This window comes from Podarcis melisellensis (assembly GCF_964234715.1).
Source record: "Podarcis melisellensis genome assembly, chromosome: 3".
Lineage (NCBI taxonomy): Eukaryota > Metazoa > Chordata > Lepidosauria > Squamata > Lacertidae > Podarcis > Podarcis melisellensis.
This window is the reverse complement of record NC_138530.1, coordinates 92379875-92402964: the sequence shown is the minus strand read 5'-3', so window position 1 is coordinate 92402964 and position 23090 is coordinate 92379875. Positions and strand designations below refer to the sequence as shown.

The following is a 23090-nucleotide window of genomic DNA, read 5'->3' as shown; positions in this document are numbered from 1 at the left end:
AGAAATTAAGTACTTAACCCGAGGTGCCACTGTATAGCTAACCACATTTCCATACGTGGTATTAAGTTCTGGGAACGTTTTTAGTGTGTGATGTCCTATTGCGCTTTTACTATTTTTTGTTGTAATCATAATTTGTTGTTGTCGTCATCATTAGAGTCACCCACAGTTTTGCTTCCTTGAATAAGTTTGGACACCATCCACATTTGTGTGTGCCCACCACACACCTGAAACCTGACGATGGGACAGTTGGGGGGGGGGGTAGAGTTAACCCGTGGCAAGTGCCTCTTAAATTGATACGCCAGATAGGGGGGATGGGGAGGCGAGGAAGCTGCGGAAGGGGGCGGGGCCTCCAGGTAGCACCACCTGGGTGCAAAATAATCCCCGACGCTGCTCAAGACATGCAGAGCTCGGAGCAGAAGGAAGCCCCGCAGGCGACTACTGCACGCGAGGAGGTGGAGGAGAAGGCGCCTCCGAGCTCCGCCCGCTGCGGGGGGCTCAGCGGGCCGGCCGTTGGCCGGGAAGGGGAGCCGCCAGCCCGTGCAAATACCCGAAGGTCTTCGGTGGCTAAGGCGGCAGAAAACTTTATCCGCGGCTCTTCGCCGCCGCCGCCGCCGCCCTTTAAGGTGGTTTGCACGCCTTTGCGCAAAAGCCTCTGCGTTTCGCTCGGCTGAAGAATCCTATTGGGAAAAGGCTCCGGTGGGCTCAGCTTTGGATAATCTCCGAGGGGGGCGAGCCGCCGTGAGTGGACTCCCCCCCCCCCTGCTCTGCACCTCCGTCTGTTAAGTTAAAACAAAATATTCGTGTTTAAGATAGCTGCTTAATGAGAATAGAATGCTCTAATTATCGGACGTTGGGCGCCTGTGTGTGGCTTTGGTCGTTCTCTGGCTCTTTTCCTGAAAACAGCCGAGGTGGTGATGATGGGAGACAAATTGAGCTCCAGCCTTTCCGAGTTTGAAGAGCCACAATGAAAAGCGAAATGTAATGTAAGTTGCAGCAGTGAAACGGTAGCCAAGTATCAATAGAAAAAGTTATTAGGTAGGGCCTTAAGGTTTGGAGGGGAGGGTGGGGTTCACAGAGCTCCTAAAAGGTGAAGTTGAGATGCAATGTGCAGTTTATAATGCCAAACTGGAGATGAAAAGGGTCAAGGTTTAATAATAATAATAACAATAATAAATAAATAAATTATTGTTTTATTATTATTTATAGCCCACCCATCTGGCTAGGTTTCCCCAGTCACTTGTGGGACAATTTCCGCAGAATATAAAAAACATAGGTAACGTATGTTTAGGTAACAAAATGCAAAATCCAAAGGCTATACAAGGGTGACTTTTGTGATTGGGGGAGGGAGTTCAGAACAGAAATCCTTACTAGGATAAATTGAATATTGAATTGTTGAAAGCAACACCGTTTAAAAAGTATTTGTAGTACGTAGTAGGTTTATGTCCATTAAAATTAAGTCATTTCCCCCTCCTTTTTAGTGCCTTTGATATGTATTCCTAGAGCAGAAGCTAATTTATCTGATAATGTAATACTTGGTGTGTCAAACGAGTAAGTTGGCTACAGGTGTGTTCCTGATGAAAAAACCACCTGTTCCTGATGTTGTGCTCTTGACGAATGAGCTAAAACCTGATGGAAGGAGGAAACTCTCTGCTCTGTCCTTCCTAATGGTACTTTAGTGATGTTGTGTGCATGTAGTTAGCTTGATTTTGCTTCAGTTAACAAAAACAGGTTTAGAAATGAGTGCTGGGCATGCCCACTTGGTGACAAGCATCATTTATTATTTGCCTGCCATTTATCCCGAACTTTTAAAGATGGAATTCATTTTTATTCTTGGCTGACTTGGGCACTTCTAGTGAAAAGATGAGATAGAAATGTTGCTAATAAAAAATACCTTGTTTGATTACACACCTGCCCTGTGAGATGGGTTGTGATCATACCTGTTTTGCAGCAGGACTTCTGATGCAGAGTTAGGGATACAGGTATGTAAGCCTTACTTGCACACAAGGAGACTGAGGCAAGAGCATACTATTTTTCATTTTTACTGTACTGTTTTATTGTGTTTCATTTTTCATTCTTATTGTATTATTGAGAAGTTTGCCACAGAGTTCCTATATCTGGGACAGAAGAAGAGTGGGCTTCTTTAGTTTTTAATTACTAAATAGACCCCCCCTTTAAGATATCTCTTGCCTGAGATGAACAGTAATAGAATGTCAGTGACCTAGCAGCAGGTATCTTTTTTCCCAAGAGTAAAGATTGGCTTACACTTACATTTTCTCACAGTGAAGTTTTAAATGTCCAAAAATATTATTTGTATTTTAACTTGAAGAAAAGTCTAAAAGGTTTTCCAATCTTCAATGCCATTTTGAGAAGGTTTCCCCCCTTTTTCTTACTCTGATCAAAACCCTTTAGCTTGCAGCCCATGATAGGTTTATTTTAGAATAGTTGTACAGTACTCCAATCAGTGCAACAGGACTTAGAATTTGGTTTTATTACTTTTGCAAATGTTGTGGATTGCTTCAGGCGTCGGTGACCTTGTGACTGCAGACTCCTCCCCATGGACCAGATGAAACAACCCAGAGCAGGAAAAAAAGGAACCACTGTCCTGCCCTACGATAACATTCAGGGAAAGGTCACATTTAGTCAAGATCGGGATTGAAAGGTGACTAGGCAGAAATACTAATCGTCTTGCTGCTTTTGAAAAACTTACTCTACATCGAAGATAATTTCCTCTGACCCGATCTATTGTGGGGCTTTTTGCTCCAGGGTGATTTTCTTTTTCTTTTTCTGGTTACCTTAGTTTTTGGCTACAGTGATTTAAGAGTGAAGGGAACTGCTTGCACCATGTCAGAATTCTGGTTAATTTCGGCACCTGGAGATAAGGCAAACCTAATAGCCTGGGACAGGATGAACACAGTGACTGCCAAAGCCAACCTGTCCTGCAACAGCAAGTTCATCATCCCTGACCTCAAGGTAAAGATGGGAGAATGGAGGGGGGGGGGGCTCAGAACAACAACATGAAGAAAGGGGCAGGGATGGGGCAGATTTTTCTTCTTTCGTGACATGGCTCTGTGCTGCGATATTAAAAATGACTATAAAGGGTCAAGCAAAGATTATATACTTTGTTTTTGAGGTGTCTTGAGATCAGGAATGAAAGTGGGAAGCCATTTTTGTAAAAGCTAATCAATGGATTAATTCTTCATGGGGGGGGGGAGATTTTAAACTTTCCATCAGAACTGTCATCTCTGGGAAGGCTTGAAAGCCTTTTTGTAAATAATAAAGTTTATGGGCAACTTTTGACTGGTCAAAGCCCTGAGATGAGCAATGTGCAGCCCTCATATATGTTTGCAAAACTGACTTCCATGAGGGTTTACTCCCAGGTAAGTGTTGCAGCACAAACACTTGCATAACAGTAAATGCCGCCAAACTCAGTTGAACTTACTTCCAGTAAGATTGGTTTGCAAAAGGTCTGTTGCAAAAGGTTTCTATACATGTTGCGATTAAGTCCCATTTAATTCAATGGGAGGCTTCTTCTTAGTTAAGCTTGTTAGCTTTTGTTACATTAATATAGCTCAAGCCAGTTTGAATCTCCTGAATGTTTGAGCTCAACTATTTGCTCTTTTAGAAAGAGGATTGCCTAATTTGCAGAAGTATTCAAATATCTATTGGTGGTTAAAATTGGCTATGTTCCTGAAAGAGAAGTCTGATCTCACCATTCAATATGAGCTATGACCTTGCTGTCTAGATGGTCTCAAATTCATGTGTGGATTTTTCTGTCAATTGGCAAGCTGCTTTCGTTTGATGAGCATTCATCGATTTTCACTTTCCTTGCAGACGTAGACATATTAGAAGGCTATAATGTAAGCATGCAACTATGACAGAAATGCTTGCTCATATCTTAAAAACAGCTGTTCTGTTTGTAACAGGTATTTTTAATATAAAAAAAGAATAGAAATCATCAATTTAATTGAAAGAATTGCTCCCCCACAAGTAAGGATCATTCATCTCTAAGGATGAGAATTCTGACTATAATGCTATACATACTCTCTCACCTTGAAGCAAGTCCCATTGAATTTAGTGGGACTTTCTTCTGAGTAGATATAAGACTTGGCAGTAAAGTCAGTGGCAAAACTTGTACTGACTTTAGTGGCTCAGGGAGACAGTGTTTTACATGATGAGCAATAAGGTTTTAAGGAACTTAAAAACTGGGAAGAATTCCACTGTGGCTTTTGATCATGAGACTACAGCATAGAATCTTTTCCTGACCTAGAACAGGCTTTTAAAAACTTCTTTAAAAGTAAGTTTTGAACCATTGCAACCGTTTTCCACTGGAGGAAAACGTTCCCTTGAATTTCTCATGAATATACTTATTTGATAGCAAGAAGTTCTCATTTGCTAAAGAAAGGTCACTTTGAAAAATTAAATGTCTGGTAAAATATGCCCTGCGGCTGGCTAGCTTAAGCTTAATGTGTTTGTACTCCCTTTTCCAGGTGGGGACCCTGGATGCTCTCGTTGGCCTCTCAGATGAGTTGGGGAAACTTGATAGCTTTGCTGAAAGGTAAAATAGAACTTATTTACTACACACAAAGAGCAAATGGGTGTTGTTTTTACAAGACACAGTGTTCCTGTGTCAACCTAACGCAGGCATCTTTAACCTTAGCCTTAGGATTCAGCCAGGGTGAGTAGGTGTGACTTTATTTTCTTTAGAAAAGGATTACCCCTAAATAAGGCTTCGCCCAACAGTTATACAGGAAATGTCAGGGATTAGTGCAGGTGGTGGACTTCACATTGGGAGTAGGTAGGCAAATCCCTGTTAAACTTGGTACTTTCCCTCCTATATTCTGTGTTCTTTGCAGTGGCATGGAACTGGGACACTTCTGCACAGGCTGGCTCTGGGCAAGGAAACAGCATTTTCCAGCCACATGGGCAGGGAAACCCAGCCAGATGGGTGGGGTATAAATAATAAAGTTGTTGTTGTTGTTGTTGTTGTTGTTGTTGTTGCATTTTGCAATATAAACAGCCCAGTGGTTACAGCAATAATCCTCTTCTTCTTTCACCTCCTATTTTGTTTAAAGACGGTATCCACTGGCAGGTCTTACCTCCCAGAAAACATCCTCACATTCAGACTCTACATGTCTGTAGGGCTGCCATTTCTTGTTGGGCCCTGAGAGGCGGAAATATTTTGTCAACCCAGAACCGCAGTAGCATGAACGGGGTCTTCTACTTTGGCAACAGCCAGTTGCCTAATTCAGTTAGCCAGAACTAAAGCACAGCACTGAGCTGGAGATGGGTAATGTGGCTTGAGTAGGCCTGAGACGGATTGGTGTATTCCAGATACCAAGGTTAGCTTTGCAAGTGAGCAGCCACTAGCCAAATCCAGTTCTTTGGCAGTGTGTGTGCGCGCTGCCTGACCCCTTTCCTGTTTCCAGTTGAAAAGTGTGAAAGGAGGAGTCAGGTAAGCAGGATGAATGAATGAATGGAAAACCCTGACTCTACTTGCTTGCTCCTTTGTGCGTCACTGTTTCCCTTCCCTCTTCTCTCCTTGTTAGCCTGTTTAGTGGAAAGTATACTATAGCCTGCCATTTTTCTCCAGGCTTTCAGGCTATCCTGAAGAAGTAATGGAGCATTCGGAGCCTGTTGCTAGGCAACGAGCCCCGGATTCCCCCCCCCCCCAGAGGAAGGAGAGCCTCCACACTAGAGAGTGAAGAAAAGAGGCTTGGGTGTGGTCATGGAGCCTTGAGGAGCCACAAAGAAAAAAAACTGAGGCACCTTACCCACAGCTGCCACCTTCTCATTGTGGCTCTGTAGCAAAACTATTTTCTGACTGGGATTCTAATACTGTTAGGTGCCAAATTTGGATTACAAATCAACGACATTTAGATGCCTTTTTGAAGGCAATTATTCCAGCAGGTCTTTGGCCTGCTTGCCTTATGATTTTATCATCTCCCATGATGGCAGCTGATCAGAAGCTATGCAAATGAGCCAGGCCATGCATTTACATTTTTGCTCCGCTGAAACACCCTGCTGCCAGAGCTGTTATTGGATCAACACACCAAGAGAGTAAACCTAGCTAGGCAGCAGAAACCTGTCAGCACTGCTTCTGGCCAGGACAGCAGAGAAGGGGCAAGAGTTTTCAGGGTCTATTGTTTCCATGTACTTTTATTACTTATTTACATAGGGAGACTGGGTAATTTTCCATGTCACTATAAAGCAGCATTTGACATTCAGGTGCCTTTCTGCCTGGTCATTCTTGATTTATTTCCTTATCAAGTGGCACGTTCCTTTTTAAACCCATTTTAAAAATTGCTGGGCAAAGATGTGGGCGAAAGCCAAGGGTTATGGGACACCTGGCAATCAACATAAATCTTCAGAAGGAAGGCTAAAATGAACTCTTGACCTTGGGGTTCCATTTATTTATTGGAGACCCATTTATTTATTACATTCTGCCTTTCATTCAGAGATCTCGGTATATTTTATTCTAGCTTCAAAATGACCTTGCTGAGGGATACTGATTGGCCCAAAGTCTCGTTTTGCCCATTGTAAAAACAAAAACATGATAACTAAGGCTGGCAAGAATCTTGTGCACTTCTGCGATTTTTTTTCTTTTCAAACAAGATGTTCATGCACAGGTACAGAAATACCTGTGGTCTTGACCAGAACAGAAAAAGGTACATAAGTATAGAGGAGGGACCATGGGCATAGCCAGGATTTATGCTAGAGGGGGCAGGACTTTTGTTGTGAAGGGCAGAACTGAGCTATCTGTGACTTGATTGGTCAGTTAAATATTTTTATTTATTTACTTGATGGGGGGGGGAGCTGCCCCCTGCAGCCCTGGCTAGGCCCATGGCCGAGGGACGGACAAATACAGCTCAGGTGATGATGTTGGGGGCTGGACTGAGGAGGAATGAAGGGGGCCATCCCCTCCCTTCTCCTGAACCTTCCCTAGAACAGGAGGACAGTATAGATTTAGAACAGTGGTTTGCAGAAGGGCATAGTTCAGAGGCTGCAGTGGGGAGAAGCTGGGGAATATTGGGAGAGGAGCAGCAGGAAGAAACACCAGGGAAGAGACAGCGGACAGACTCAGTATCTTTGGAAAGCATCCCTGACCCTCCCCCTCCCAGGCAAGCATTGAGGGTAGTAGAACAGAAAGCTCAGAGGCAGAAAGCTCAGATTAGCTGACACAGGGGTGACGTAGAATAGGAGAGATGTAGTGAGGGGGGACTTTACTTGGAGCAACACCATTATCTAGGAGAGACTGCATTCCTTCATCTCTCTGTGAATATGTAATAAATTACTTGATAAGAACTTTTATTGTTTATCTGCTTCTTGGCCGCCACTGAGGGATCGGATTCTCCGAAGCCTGAGAGGTAAATTCTGTCACACTGCACCCACTGGTGTGGATGGCAAGTAGTGAATTTCGTAACTGGGGTGGGGACGGGAACAGGAATGTGTGGGAGCCAACATGCCAAACAGCAGAGAAAAATCAAAATCTTTATGACCTGTTTGCAGTATAAGGTGCCACCTAGAACTTCTGCTAGAGCACAGGTTACAAGTACAGTGGCACTTCTGGTTACGTACTTAATTCATTCCAGAGATCCGTTCTTAACCTGAAACTGTTCTTAGCCTGAAGCACCACTTTAGCTAATGGGGCCTCCCGCAGCTGCCGCACCACCAGAGCACGATTTCTGCTCTCATCCTGAAGCAAAGTTCTTAACCCAAGGTACTGTTTCTGGGTTAGCGGAGTCTATAACCTGAAGCGTATGTAACCTGAGGTACCACTGTAACTCAAACTCAAGCCCCAGCTGTGCTTTCCTTATCATGATCCTGCACTGATGGGACAAGTCAGGCCTTGTATAGTTCTGTGTGCAACTCTACCTACTATGAAAAGGAGCTGAAGAATTGGGTACTTGGAGCCATCTGAGGATATGGACCTCGTGACTGTAAAAACATTCGCTTTGAGCATCCTGCTGTAAGTTTTTTTTTTAATAATGTATTTTTTTAAAATAACTTATTTGACTTATCTTAAAGGCTTCTCTCCTTGCCTTTAGTGTAATAAAGAAAATTGCCCAGTATATTGGAGAGGTTATGGAAGACTCAAAAGACAAAGTTCAGGAAAACCTCTTGGCAAATGGAGGTAGGTCCTGCAAAGTATTTAGATGTGGGGTTTTTTGGTTTAATTGCTGCCGGTTTTCATCCAGTTTCCAATGGGAAAAGCTGGACTTAATACATCCATATGCTTACAAATTGGGGTGCTACTCCAGTTTTAGAAATGAAGCCTTTCCGATAGTCAGCAGCCTCTGTTTCTGCCGGCATCAGGGAACATCATTTTTGCTCCTTGGTGAGATGTAGGTGGCGTGGTTTGGTTTTCTTCCCCCTCTGGTTGCTTGACAAAGGGATCTTGTGACTATTCCATCATGAGTTCAGATTTTCAGAGGTGGCTGTTACTCACTTCCTCCCATCATCTACTTCTTGCTAATGGCATGGAGAAATATGCTATAATCACTCTGCATCAGAAGGGGGGGGGACCTCTAATCCACAGGCCAGCCATTAATGCAGTAAAATGAGTGATGTCCGGAGTTATCCGGAATTTTGGACTTGTGTGGAGCTTGATATATGGGTACCCTCAAAAAAATTTAAAATTTGGCTGTATAATTTGGAACTAATGTGATGTGAATAATGTGATGTGATTGGCCTGTTAATAAAAATTATTTAAAATAATAATAATAAAAAAATCCACAGGCCAGCCAAGGCCTACCACTGGTCCCATTTTGGTCCAGGAGGCCATTTTTTCTCTCAAAATCACAGCCACTCGTCAATCAGCTGATATCACACAGATGGGTGGGTGACATGAGCTGTTGGCCCGTGGGCTCATTTCTGTGTTGGCTGTACATGCCAGTGCCCTGCAGGGAAAGGGGCACATGCAGCCAGTGCAGCAGGATTTAACCCACGGCTCACGAGTTCAGGGTTAAATCCTGCTCAGTTTGACAGAATCCGTTGCTAATCTCTTACTCATCAGAAAGTGGTTTGGGTTGAATGTTTTTACCCCCACTTCAGAACTTTGAAGTGACAGATCTCCTGACATAATTGCGCTGTCAGGTGATTGCCCACTCTTCAGATTTGGCCCGTGAGACCAATCCTGGGAAGGATCTGTCTATGTAGCCCAGTAGAGCAGGGGTGGGGAACCGATGTGCTTTTATTGTGCTGTATTATACTAGATTATATCTGGCAACTGGCAGCATTTGAGGCTTGATGAGGAAAATCGGCCTGGGTGTGCAATAAACCCCGAAGATGCAGTATTGAGAGCCATGCAATCAGGTAGAAGATCTGCAAAACTCATAACAGGAAGTTAATTGCATCTTATGCGATTTTGGTTGGTGCTTGTGAGCGGAAGCCTTTAATGCCTAATCTATTCAGTTTCCATTTTATTTAGCTTAAAACATAAAAAGGTGCTAAGAAAAAGAAGGAAACAGGGTTGAATTATCTAGGCTTAATAATGCTTAAAGCAGACCTACTGAAATAGTGGTGACTAACTTTAGTCGCATTCAGCGCCATTTTTATAGAAAAAGAGGCACCGGAACTCACTGTGAACACCTCCCCCTTAGAATGGCAATGGTGCCCAACTGAGAGGTGCCAGAACTGAGTTTCGGCTGAAAAAGAAGCCCTGGTTGCATTGGTTTTGATGGATCTAATCTCAGCATGATGGGAATATAGATCCAAGCCAAGATCTTTAGTCTGTTAATAGACAATGGATGGAGCAAGCAGATCTGTCTTCTGTAGCTTCCTTTCCCCACTGGCTAACCAGTTATTTGGTGGGAACAGAAGAAGTACTAATTCCAAAACACTTTCCCCCATCCCATACAAAAGCTGTTTCTAGGGATCAGGACTGGTGTTGGCACCTGGCATTCTTGGTCACACTGCTGTCTTGTCCCCCCTTAATTCCCCCCCCCCGATGGCCTGGCACCCTAAAACAGACTAGATGGTTGGATCAAAAGCACCTTTTAATTTTCCTTGACGACCCTGACCTAACACCCACTTGCTTTCCCACATCACAGTAGGGGAAATTAAGAGAGTGACTAGACCTGGTTGCCTGGTTTTGCTTATAGCATGACTACTATAACCAGGTAAGCCTGCCATGGACCAGTTTGTTCAGGGCCAGCTGAGACCTAGAGTTGCCCCCAAGTGGGATTTCAGCTTTTAAAGACTAGAACATAATCCCACTCTTTTGACACCCAACTTGTTGTATGCAATAGACTTAATTTTAAATCTAACCTGTCTTTTTCATGTTTAATAATCACAATTACTATATTTCAGGAGCGAAGGCTAAACTGCAATTACTAAAGAGTATGTTGAGCATGGGTGATTGTTGTGTTCTTGCAAGCATGCGCTGGTGTGTTTAATGAAAGAGTTGCCTCCACATCTGGTTGTAGGGGTACAGTGATCAGGTTACGATGGATTTCTCTAGTAACAACCTCGTAGCTCGATCACCATCTCCCTATGACTCAGATAACAGCAGGTTTGACAACCTCCCCTTTCTTTTCATACTTTCCCTGGATATATTTTTCTTTCTTTCCTTCTTAACCACTCGCTGCATGTAAAACAAGAGGATGTAGGGACTACTGGATTGTGTGAAAACTTCCTATGCATGTCTGTTTACAGGGGCGTTGTTAGGGTGGAGCCTGAGCCCCAGGACCTGGATCTTCTAGCCTATTAGTCTTCAACTTTTGCAAATCTGGGACCTACCTTTTACTCAAACAATATGTTTCAGGGAACCCCCTCCAACTTTTTAACCATCCATTTCTATGGTGGCAGTGCTGCTGTTGGGACCCACCTTAGATCACGCCACAACCTGGTAGTGGATCCCAACTCACCAGCTGAAGACCCGATTCCTAGCCTTTCCTGTTCCTGTCCCCACCCCCTTGCTTCGCTTACAAAGTGGTTGTGATGCAAAGCACAGGGCAAACGAGACTCTAGCTGCCACCGTCTTAATTGCCCCAGAGGCAAATTAAGCACTGTCAGAAAGAGTCAGGGTTGGGTTTCCTACCCCACCTGGAAGTGGGATAAATTTGCATTGCTGCATGAAAACTAGCATATGCAAATTTATGCCATAGGCCTGTGCTCCAAGTCTTTTAGATTCCTAGCAACGCCTCTGTTTGTACTCGTTGGTCCTGTGCTTAAGACTTCAAATGTTTATCCTCCCAAGACTATTTTGTCTTGGCCCAATTTTTCCTGCTCAATAGACCAGTTAATTAGGCAGTCACCACTAACTGGGGGCCAAACTAGGCATGGCATATGGCAGTGGCTGCAAGAAATGGCTGTGGGGTGTGTGTGCACACACCTTATCCCCGTCCTGAGTAGCATACAGAGTAGATGTCACAAAAATTTTGTGTCTTTTCCTTTTATTGGCTACCATTGGCCCAGGGCAGGCAATGTGGGCCATTGTCATGTGACCTGGGGTAAGTTCAACTTGGTATTACAAGGGGAAGAGGAATTAAATGCGCAGCTGTTGTTTTTGATGGCAGCTACACATTTAACATCATGCCTAGTTTGGCCCTGCATTTGTGGCAATAAATTCCAGATAGGAGCTTACCTGGTAGGAGTTTTGCTGTTGACTTTAAAGGGCTATACCACAACTTTGCTCTCAGGGTGTGAGTCCAGGTTCTCTCCACCATCGAATTGCCTCTTGTATTCCTTTTGCATTTAAAAGAAAAATCTCCCCTGTGCAGCAAATTCATTCCTTGCCTGCAAAAAGGCCAAGGTTGTGTGCTATATTATAGGTGCCAGCCAATCAGCACCGTGCAGGGTGAGCATCTCTGGTGAGCATCGTGAGTGCACTTACAGAGCCTAACAAACCCTACTTCTTTTGTATGGGCTGCTGTTTGTTCTCTTATGCTTGTATTGGCCGTCTCATATATACTTTATGGAACTGTGATAAAGATGGCACCTGCTGACTCCAGGACATTCTGCATGCTCTTTCTGTGTGCATGCTATACTTTCCATACCCATGAAACCTAAAACTGTAAGGTGACTCTTTCGAAGACGAGAGAAACTCTAGGGAAGGAAATTCAGATCCTCCGAAGGGAACAAGTTTCACGTCATGAAAGAGGAAGCTGCTGAAAAGTGCCGGCTCTGACTGTTAGAAAGAAACGGCATTCTCGCGGTGGAAGCACAGCCAACAGACTAGACTTCCGTTAAAGATGTGCTTTTAAAAAACCATCCTCTCCTAAGATCAGCAGGCTTTATATCAGTTTTGCATTACTTCACTAAGGTGCAAATTTTAGTAAACATGCAAGCCAAGCTCAGCATGAGTGCAGGATATCCAGTTTAAAGTCTGACCCACATTCATGTTGAGTTGGGTGTATGGGACGGGGGGAAGGGAAGATGAGGAGAGTATTACCGGTAGGCATTCAAGCAAGTCAGATAAAAATAAAAAAGCTGAACAGCAATAGACTATTCCCCAACCCCAAGCACTAAGCATAAGTCACAACCAATAGGTGACCATTGGAAGTTTTTCACACCTGAGCCCCATCACATGCCCATTTTTTTCCAGATGCAGTCTAGATTGTTTTTGGGTGAAGGCTGAACATTTTGACAGCAAACAGGAGTGTAAAAAAAGCAGTAAAAACAAAGCATCAGAGAGGTTTCCCATCACACATTATTAGTGCAGTTAGATGATCAAAACCTGCTTTCCAGTGTACTCTCCCCTGTCAAAAAACCCCACAATTGCACAAAAAATAGAAAATTGCTTGACAGATTATGTTTTGAGGACTTAATCTCAAAGCAAAGTTTCAAAGGATTAATGAACAGAGGAGTTGTTATATTTTGCTGGGGCGGAGGGGAAACACCCCTCAATATCCACATATTTTACTTTTCAAACCAAGTAAGGTTTGAAACAAAAGACCATTCACACAATTGCCTGAATGGTGGTCACATTTAGTTTGGCCCGTAGGCAAGTCTCTTTCGGGAGGGAGTTCCAAAACTCTAGGTGCCACAACTGAAAAGTCCCTACTTCAAGCCTTTGCTGATGGTACCCATTTAGGGTACAATCCATGCCATCACAAAGTCAGCAGCAAAACTCCTATATAGTTAAGGTTTAAAGACTTAAGTTCCCTTGGATTGGAAACCATCTGTGATGAGAACACTGCCTTTAGCAGCTGAGGCAGGTGTTACAGGATAGTTATTCTGAGCATTGCTTTTTTAATTCATGCAGAACTTTTATTTGAATAGCTAATCTACACACCGTGTCGGAAAATGATCAAGTGAGTTGAAGATGGATTTTAAAACCATCCACTTTTATATGGTGTCTAATAGCATTGAAAATATGGAAATGATAGCAAAAGCCAGGTGTCAGATGGAAACTGTTAATATTAGATTAGCCCCTGACTGGATAACAATGCATCCTGGTGGTGGTTCTTCTTCTTCTTCTCAACTCATTGGAGTTACTCATATCTTTTCAGTTGACTTGATCAGTTATCTGACGAGGTTTGAGTGGGACATGGCTAAGTATCCTATTAAACAGCCACTGAAGAACATTTCAGAAGCATTAGCAAAGGTAATGTGATCTCTTTTGGAAAAGCACCCTCACAAAAGCTAGTTTTCAGGACTTACAATAGATATGATTATTTTCTTATTGGAAGCAGTGAGAGTTTTGTGGATTATTTCTGCAGAAACAAATCTGGGCAACAGATTTGGGCAACTCATATATGGGCTATGAGTTTGATATTAAAGCAGGCTATCATACTATATACAGCACAAAATCCAAAGCAATGGCTTTTTCACACGGGCAAATTGCAGGAATCAAACAATCTTTCCCCTGCATATGTTTTCTTCCTGAGAGGAGAGAGGGATACTTCCTTCTTAAGACATACATTTGGACCTAAGAAATCTCATAAAATCATGAGTATGTTTTGGGTCTAGGTGGTAGTTTTAAACAAATAGCTGTTTTATTCTGTCATTTGTAAAATTAATAATTATCTGCTCCATAAAGTTTTGAGAATGACTGAAATACTGTTTGAAACACACTTGCCAAGGTGCTGTGTGTGCTGAAAGCTTGATGGTGGAACCTAGCCATATTGGTGAATTTAGCAATAAAATCCACATTTTGTTGTAGTATTTTGCATTTGTGATATGTAAAACTGTTAACATATGAGTCAGTTTTGCTCAGTTGGATTTCTCCCCCTCCTTTTATATTTAGCAAATTACACAAATAGAAACAGACATGAAAAGCAGAGCAGCTGTGTACAACAACATCAAAGGAAACCTTCAGAATCTGGAAAGGAAAACTGTGTATGTATAGCATTTACATATATGTATAGTGTGTGCGCGTGTGTGTATGCATGCATGTGTGCACTGCATCTGAATATGTATTGGGCAATATTTACTTGCCATGATGATGCCCCAACATGTCAATGGATTTAGCCGTACTAGAACATAGCCTTACAGACAGGCAATGTGGCTCTGACAGTGGATGTGGAGATCACACAGGGTCCCTAGACGTTTAACGGTCTATTGATCTCTGTGCCGCCACTGTGCTCGCTTCCCCGCTGCCACCAACCAGTTACTCTCTGGTAAAACACTGAGTCCAGACAGTTGTTAAAAGTGAACCAAAAAACCCCCAAGTTTATTTTACAAACATTAACAAGTTTATGGTTTCTCTGATAATATTCCTGTCAGTACCTTAACTTTAATTTCTTTACCGGCCTATACCTTCCTAATACCTTCTGACTGATTATCTCAACTGTTTGACTGACTCCTCTTAACCAATTCTCTCACTCTCTCACACCAGACCAGCCCAACCCACAGACTTGACTTATCTGTCTCTTCTAACTCCAGACTGTCTTCTCAACCACCCTAACTCTCTCTCTAAAAAAACCCTCTGTGCTTAAACCTTATACACAGTTAACTCTGCCCCCTGGGTTCCCGTTGGTTAGTCATTTTACAATTAGTTAACCCTTTCCTTATGAACCCAGTATGATGTCACACACCTAGGAGGGCAAACGCCACGGTGGGAAAGCAGGATACTAATTGGATAGACAATACAAAACCATCTAGACTCAGGTTAAATACATTTCAAGGAATGGTGAACAGCAAGAGTAAATGCAAGCTTTGGGGAAGTTGAAGGGAGCCCAATTTTTTCCAAACCTACAAAGCAACCATAATTTGATCTTGGGTTGTGGAGAGGCATGGGGGCACAGTGTGTTCTGAAGTCAGGAAAACATTTCCTTCCCCAAAACTCAAACCAGTGGCTCCTTTTCTAGTTCTGATACAACGAACACCACTGTCACTAGTAAACATTTGTAAAGAGGGAGCAGTGAATCATTTGTAAAGAGGGAGCAGTAAATCTCATCATTTTTGCCTTTTGTGTCTTCTCTTAGGGGAAATCTTTTGACACGTACGCTAACGGATATCGTGAACAAAGAAGACTTTGTGTTGAATTCAGAGTATCTCATCACTCTCCTTGTTGTAGTTCCCAAGTAAGATAAATTAAGTCCATCCGCAGCAGGCTCAGTGTCTTAATGCTTAGCATGTTTATAGAGAAATTAAAGTACATACGATATTGCATTATCTCAGCAACCCTCGCAAGGAAGGCCACTATGACTGCCATCCTCATTTTGCAGATATGAAGTTGAGAGAAGAAAGTAGAAACTAGCCACCTAGAGAGTTCATGACAAAGACATGTTTGAACCAGGGTTGTATGGTTCACTGCTCAGTCTCAGAGCCAATGCCCTGAACTAATTCACGTAAGCATTTTGGATGTAAAATGTGAATGCAGTGAGAGAGAGAGAGCCCCTGAGCAGATGGAAACCAGGATTTGTTTGTTTCAATGTTTTAATTCTTGAAGATAAAAGGTGGTTGTAGAATTTAAACTCAAAGCAGCAAACATACAATGCTCCCACATGCATGTAAAACGGTGAAGGTGTTGCTAAAAAATGAGAAAGAGAAACTGGGTTTTGTCAGTATATCAGCCCGTATTTCCAGACACCTTTACTCAACAGTTTCATGTAGGTGTTGAAAAGCGGTGGGTGATGGGTGGGCAGATATCAATTGGGAAAAGCCCATGGATGTCACAAGGTCTATTAAATCTGGTATCGCTCAGGCTAAAGGGGCACCTGTGCGAATGGCGATGCCCCATCCCCTAAGACAATAAATGTTGAGGTTTCTAACAGCTCTTCAGACCAAGTTCTGTCAGCTTAGGCAGAGATACTGTTTAGGCAGTGGGGTGGACAGCACACCTGCAGAATCCCTATACATAATGATACAACCTCTGGACCCTGGAAAAGGAGACGGACTGTAGCAACCCTTTCTTCCTGCTTATGGCAAAAGCTGAACCTCATTATCCTGATCCTCCCTGGTTTTGGAGATGTAAGCTAGGCCAGTGTGTTCACTGGTTGCTGGTTTCCCATTCATCAGTCTTGCATGAAAGTGTTAACACTCAATGAATTCCAAGCATGCTAACCATAAGGACCCTGTCTTGAATTTGGACCCAATATATAATACCAGGTAAGATACGTAAGGCTTGAGGTTCCAATGTTGTTACTATGAGCAAGGCAGTCAGCCATACAATTTTGTACTAAAAGTCACTTTTTCGTTCATACAGATGCTACCGTATAAAATTTAATCTTTCTCGTTTCAGATCAAGCTATGTACAATGGCAAAAAACCTATGAATCTCTCTCTGATATGGTGGTTCCTCGCTCTACGAAGTAAGTGAGATTTCTGGCTCATTTCTCTGGTCAGCTTTATCTTAAGCCTTCTCCTCATACCATAGATTCTGACGTATAAGACGACTTTTAAATCCTCTAAAAAGTCAGGGGTTGTCTTATATGCCGAGTATGGGTTCGCTGGGCAGCGGCAGTGGGCGACGGGCTCTGCGCTGGGATGAAGCGATGCTAAGGCGGTTTTGCTGGGCAGCTTCCTCCCGGCACGGAGTGGAGCACACTCTGGTCTTGGGAGGGTACTTCCCTGGCACAAACAAAAGAAAAATAGTGAGGGGTTTGTAGATGAGTGACTGTCTTTGGATTTTTCTGGTGGGTGTGTTATTTCTTGTACGTATCCCTTCTCCTGTGGGATGTGGGTTGCGCTGTGGGTTTAACCAGAGCCTAGGGCTTGCCGATTGGAAGGTTGGCGGTTCGAATCCCCGCGACGGGATCAGCTCCCATTGCTCGGTCCCTGCTCCTGCCACATCAAAAGCACATCAAAGTGCAAGTAGATAAATAGGTACCGCTCTGGCGGGAAGGTAAACAGCGTTTCCGTGTGCTGCTCTGGTTCGCCAGAAGCGGCTTAGTCATGCTGGCCACATGACCCAGAAGCTGCACACCGGCTCCCTTGGCCAATAAAGTGAGATGAGTGCTGCAACTCCAGAGTCGGTCATGACTGGACCTAATGGTTAGGGGCCCCTTTACCTTTTTATCCCTTCTCCTATAGGCTCTAGGAAACCAGTCAGTAGGATCCCTCCCCTACTTGTTTTATTTATCCTGATTTGCTTGTGCTGTGTTTTCACATCTTCTCATTAATCAAATTAATTCACTTCTCCCACTTGGTTCAATGCATTTCTGCATCACTTTCCAAACCACAAGTGTCTGCTGGTGCTTGCTTACTTGCTTGTTTGTTTTTTTGAAGTGGGTTTGTTGCACTAGGGTGGCAGTTTTCTTTAATCCACTTTAAGTAGCCAAAGGGACGCGGGTGGCGCTGTGGGTTAAAGCCTCAGCGCCTAGGGCTTGCCGATCGAAAGGTCGGCGGTTTGAATCCCCGCGGCGGGGTGCGCTCCCGTTGCTCGGTCCCAGCGCCTGCCAACCTAGCAGTTCGAAAGCACCCTCGGGTGCAAGTAGATTCGTGAAGATAAGACTGGAATTAGGTGGCAATAGGGCATTGTGCTCTCACCTCCTCCAAGGCCTTTGACAGCTGCTTGTTTTTCTCTTATTAGTGTCCCTTGCTCTAGTGATGCTTTGCTTAATGTGATGCATGTCTGTTTAGTACGCTCCTGATCTCAAGAATGAAAGTTGAAATCGACATATAAATAACATAAAATGTGTGCCCTAATTAAGAGCCAGCTCTGCTCACAATTAGATATTTTTGTTGTTATTGGCTCTTCTGGGTGCCAAGAGTAAAATGGCAGAATAATTTTTTCAACAAAGAAATGAACGTTTTCTTTTTTGCACAGGATGATTACTGAAGATGCAGAGGGAGGACTCTTCACAGTAACACTGTTCCGAAAAGTGATTGATGACTTTAAAGCCAAAGCAAGAGAGAACAAGTACTGACCACTTTTCAATCGTAATGCCATAAGTCAGAATTATTAGCCTTACTGGACAGAAGCTAGGAACATGCGTGCTTAATAATTACATGAGTCCTTCTGGATTCTTTGCTTAACTAGTTTCAAATCTGTTTAACTGCGTTTTCATAAATGATATTATTTGTATGTAGGTACAAATAATGGTTGGGGGAGAAAAACCTAACTCATTCTAACCAATTATATTTGTATTGCATAAAAGGAAGTTAGTAACAAATGTGTTTAGGCTCACACATGAAAGTGTATTAGCTCGCAATCAAGGAACATTAGGAGCTGTAGCTCTGCAAGGGGGTAAAGATGTTGATCAAAAGATTTTCAGCATTTACACAGATTTACGGAATTTCTGGAAAGGCAAGAAATCATGGAGTAAAACTGTTTCTGTATCACTTCCAAGTACTGTACAATCAATGTGTCCTATGGCAATTTACCAGCCGAATTTTATATGAGACTGTACAATCAGTGACTCCATTCTAAGTTACATTGGAACCAATGGGAAAAAATCAGTTGTACCTAACCAGGGTCTTGTTTTGTTAAAAGTACTTTTCGCCCCACTCTTTTGAGCCAAAAATGGCTTCCAGAGCGTGCTACAATAAATTAGGAAACATTCCCCATCCAAAAAACAGACCACTAAAGGAAAATCACTTGGAAAGGTGGGGAGAAGGCAGGTTGCTCCTCCTTTGGTCAGAACTAGGGTGGTCTCCACCCTTATCATGCTGTCCTTCCTGAAAGCAGGGGTCAGTTGCCTTTGGTCCCCCTGATGGCAGAGGCCACTGTGTACTACATTTATTCATTTCAGTTCTATTTGCAGTGCAATCCTATGTGTGCCTACTCAGAAATAAGTCTCACTGTGTTCCGTGGAGCGTTCTCTATAGTGAAGTGTGTTACAGAATTGTACCTAAAGGATGCAATTAGAACCCCACGTACCTGGCTGTAAGCCCCACTGAATTCAAGGCAAGTTATTTCTGAGTACATGTGGTCAGGAATTTAGTAGAGCGTGACCACTATCTCTCAACAAACCTCACAGAGCCGTTGTGAAGTTAAAGCCATGCTGAGTTTTTCTGTAGAAGTCAGTTTCCCCTCTTCTGATGCATCCTTGTGGGTGTACAGACCCATTAGAGCAGAGAAAGAAATGCATGCTAATTGCAAGAGCTCCTGGAAAGCTTTTGTGATAGGTCTGACGTGACTTGCCTGCTTAAGAGGACCTGCTGTGCCAACATGGCTTGGCATAGCTTTTTAATTCGTAATTTTTGACACGTTGCACAGCTTAAAAACGTAGGCAAGGCAGGCAAACAGAATGCAGAGGTTTCAATAAGACAGAGCCTTCTGAATCCCAATCTATTCTCATTTGCTTTTTGCTTCAAGGTTCATGGTGCGGGAATTTTATTACGATGAGAAAGAGCTGAAATGCGAAAAGGAAGAAATGAGGAAGTTGGCTTCTGATAAGAAGCAACAGTATGTGAGTACACAAATTAAGTTCATACCCCTGTCTTTTCTCTTAAGTATTGGTTTCTAGGTCGCAGGTTAGAGCAGGTCTAAGAGAGACAATGATTCAAGAGACCTTCCTATATTACCCAAGGATGACAACTCTCATGTCAATTGAATATTTTCAGTGAAACAATTGTGCAGTTAACTGGATATCTTTCCACAATATAATGTTTTTGACAGCACATTTCCCACAACTCTCTTGAACTAGTGAAGGAAAAGGAGGGAACCAGAGCATATCTTATCTGTTACTGTCTTAAGCACTGTGCGTAATGTTGGTTCCACAAGCATCACACCTACTTGTTGGCAGTTCCTGTGAATTCACTGGTGATAGATGACACAGTTCCTCCCACCCATCATGACTATGCTGGAGCTGGGCTAAAATTTCTCAGTTTTTTGTTGTTGTTGAGAAAATGTGAAATTTAGGGTAAAATGAGAACCTATGCTACTGCTAATCCTGGGCAGATATTTCCTCAGGAGAAATTTGGTGAAATGATTCTTCCCTCTGCCCACAAATAGGCTGAATAATACTGAGAGGCCATTTGTACCCAAGGTCTGACATAGGTTATTTCGTTCCCGTTGGTTGTTGCTGAAAGGCTTCCTAACATTCAAGCATAGGAGCACTTATTTAATTTAAAGCAGGAGCAAGACAGCGCCTCCATCATTATATTCAATTGATTCAAGGCAGGCGCACTTCTCCTTCCTAGAAGTGGAACAAATACCTCCAAGTGAAGCCATGCTCTTGCAACAATACATGGGGAAGGTTGCTAGCATTCAGAAGCCGTCCAATATATGTTTAGGCCAGGGCAGAGAAATTTGTGGCCCTGCAGTTGTTAAGATGCCAAATCTCATGCCAGTGGACAGGAATATGGGAGCTTCTAGTTCAACACCTAAAGGCCACAGCCTCCCCACACGTTTTAGGAAGCAAATCCATACCCCCCCATCATGATAAACTAAATCCATGACAGATTGCTACCATTTAATGGTATTTCACATTCTTCCATTTTACCTGACCTAGTTATAGAACAAGAGCATTTTCAGGAACGAGAGGACTGTCCCCTATTAGGTATATCAATATATTGCATAAAGAACTACAATAATGCGGTGACTTAAGCCATACAGATCCCCATAGCAGAGTTTGGTGGGTGTCTTAAAAATATTACAGTGTGTCTCTAAACAAATCTAAGTACGGTGTGCCACTTTTGTTTTTCCTCTCAAAGGGTCCACTATTACGTTGGTTAAAGGTGAACTTCAGTGAATCATTTGTGGCCTGGATTCACATAAAGGCTCTTAGAGTTTTCTCAGAATCTGTCCTCAGGTAGGTTGCACTTGAAAACTTTCTGCATTGAAACAGGTAGCGCTCTCAGGGACTCCACCCATAACACAAAAAGGACCACGCATACAAAACTAGAAACAGGTAGCTTGTTCCATAATCAGTAATATTATTTTTATTTATACCCTGCCCATCTGGCTGGGTTGCCCCAGCCAGTAAGAGAAATGTCAACAGAAATAGCGGTAGTAGACCAGATTTGTGGCATATCTTTTATTATTATTATAGCCTTCAGATGCCATTGGCTGAAGCCAAGTGAAAACCAGTGGCTCTGGGGAGCCAAGACAGACTTAAGGAACAGAGAGGGAATTGAACACGCAGTCCTTTTATGGAAATTTTAACTCCTTGTTTCCCTCCAGGCTTTTAATTTGGAAAGGGTCCGCCCCCATTTATTACTGTTACGCAACAACTAATAACCATAAACCCTTACTGATCTACTGGTGGATCACTACATGATTTGCAGTTAGCTACCGTCCCCCACTTTTTTAAATAGTTGTATCAAGTTATCTGCTTGACAGTTTACCTCATTTCTTTCCATTTATAAAGGTATGGCCTACCAGTGAATTTCCAAGCAATGCTAATTCAGCCCAACAAAAAGTCCACAAAGAGACTGAGAGACGTCCTTAATGCAGTCTTCAAACATCTGGATGAAGTAGCAGCGGCCAGTATAATGGATGTAAGTGTCTACTGAATGAAAAGTGCCATTTTGCTCTGTGAGCAAATCCCAAAAATAGAGTGGGGGTGTGTGTTAGACTAGATGCCCCTCAGGCCTTTCCAACTAGCAGTATAATCTTACTCTCACCTAACCCCTAATGTACCTACCTGGGCAAGTTTGGCATTAGTTACATTGTTGAATCTTTTCCCCCAGACTTCTATGGACATTCCTGGCTTGCAACTAGGCAATCAAGACTACTATCCTTACGTCTATTTCAAGATTGACCTCAGTATTCTTGAGTGCAGCTAATAATTGCCTGACTTGGGAGCATCATTTGTCCTCTAGCATTTTAGGATTCGGTGAAACTGGTGTGGCAAGCACCTCTACTCCAAGCTGCTCCAAGTTCTGAGGGGACCGTGCGATAGGCGCCTTTTTTCATGCAGGAGGATTAAATAACTGTAAGCAAGTATTCATTTGTAGTTCCCAGGCTTTGCCTGCTTTTACAGATACAGTAATTTTGCCCTCTTCCATTTTGAAAGTATTAAGATTCTGGAGCCTCTTCTGATCATGTTAGAAAACATGCTTCACAAGGCACTTGTGTTACAGTTGTATTTATTCTTTTTTTGTAAATTAAAGTTCTGAACCAGGATTTTAAATAAAAATCAAGCATTATCCGATGGTTAAGATGATAAAAGTACTCCTTAAATCTGTAACATTTGGAATCAGTCAAAGGTACAAACTCTGGCATGAAAGTTAATCAGTAGATCAGATTCTTAATTTTGGGGATGGGTGAGCTGTTTCAATGTAGGACTTGCAATAAATAAGATACTTAATCCCTCCACTAATCTAATGTGTGGTGAAAAGGAGAAACTTGGCTGGCAATTGATTAATAAAATACAGTGCTGGAAAATCTAATCCATTTTGACAGTTTGGTGGAAGTAGTTTCTCTGACAAGGGCAGAGTATATGTGTTCCCAAGTTCAAGATTAATCCCTAAATCGAAGTAAATTTGTAACACATATTATAGCAACCTCAATGTAACAATTAAGTCTGTACAGAATTTAAGAGTGGCAATATTGACGTTAGTAAACTTCTCAAAGGGTAATTGGTAGAAATAATACACAAAAGAGATAGCTCTCTATAGGAAGGCTGTCAAGTATTTCTTACCGGGAAGTTCTCTACTTCTTGCGGAAGAAAACATTGGTTTAATACTGGAAACCTAGATTCCTTTGCACAACCCCTCTGAGGGGGGGGGGGAGCCAAACACTGTACATCAAATCAACCTGGATTACCTGGTTCTGTATCAGACAATAGGAACGATGTATTAGGAAACCTTTTCTTC

General features: G+C 42.7%; 1 protein-coding gene across 3 annotated transcripts; it reads left to right on the top strand.

Annotated features, from left to right (window-relative positions):
* Positions 1 to 366: 366 nt before the first annotated feature.
* Positions 367 to 23001, top strand: ATP6V1C2 (ATPase H+ transporting V1 subunit C2). 3 transcript variants are annotated; one of them, XM_081906461.1, is made up of 15 exons: positions 367 to 983; positions 2521 to 2659; positions 2798 to 2970; positions 4488 to 4555; positions 8046 to 8131; positions 10309 to 10338; positions 13452 to 13546; positions 14189 to 14280; positions 15369 to 15467; positions 16628 to 16696; positions 18154 to 18246; positions 19645 to 19738; positions 20985 to 21082; positions 21641 to 21770; positions 21963 to 23001. In XM_081906461.1, exons 3-15 carry the CDS (start codon positions 2842 to 2844, stop codon positions 22056 to 22058), a joined length of 1179 nt encoding a protein of 392 aa, XP_081762587.1. In that variant the 5' UTR covers positions 367 to 983; positions 2521 to 2659; positions 2798 to 2841; the 3' UTR covers positions 22059 to 23001. The 3 variants fall into 3 exon arrangements, with proteins under 3 accessions (XP_081762587.1, XP_081762586.1, XP_081762588.1); XM_081906460.1 differs by lacking the exon at positions 2521 to 2659 and having other exon boundaries at positions 368 to 983; XM_081906462.1 differs by lacking the exons at positions 2521 to 2659; positions 10309 to 10338 and having other exon boundaries at positions 370 to 983.
* Positions 23002 to 23090: the final 89 nt, after the last annotated feature.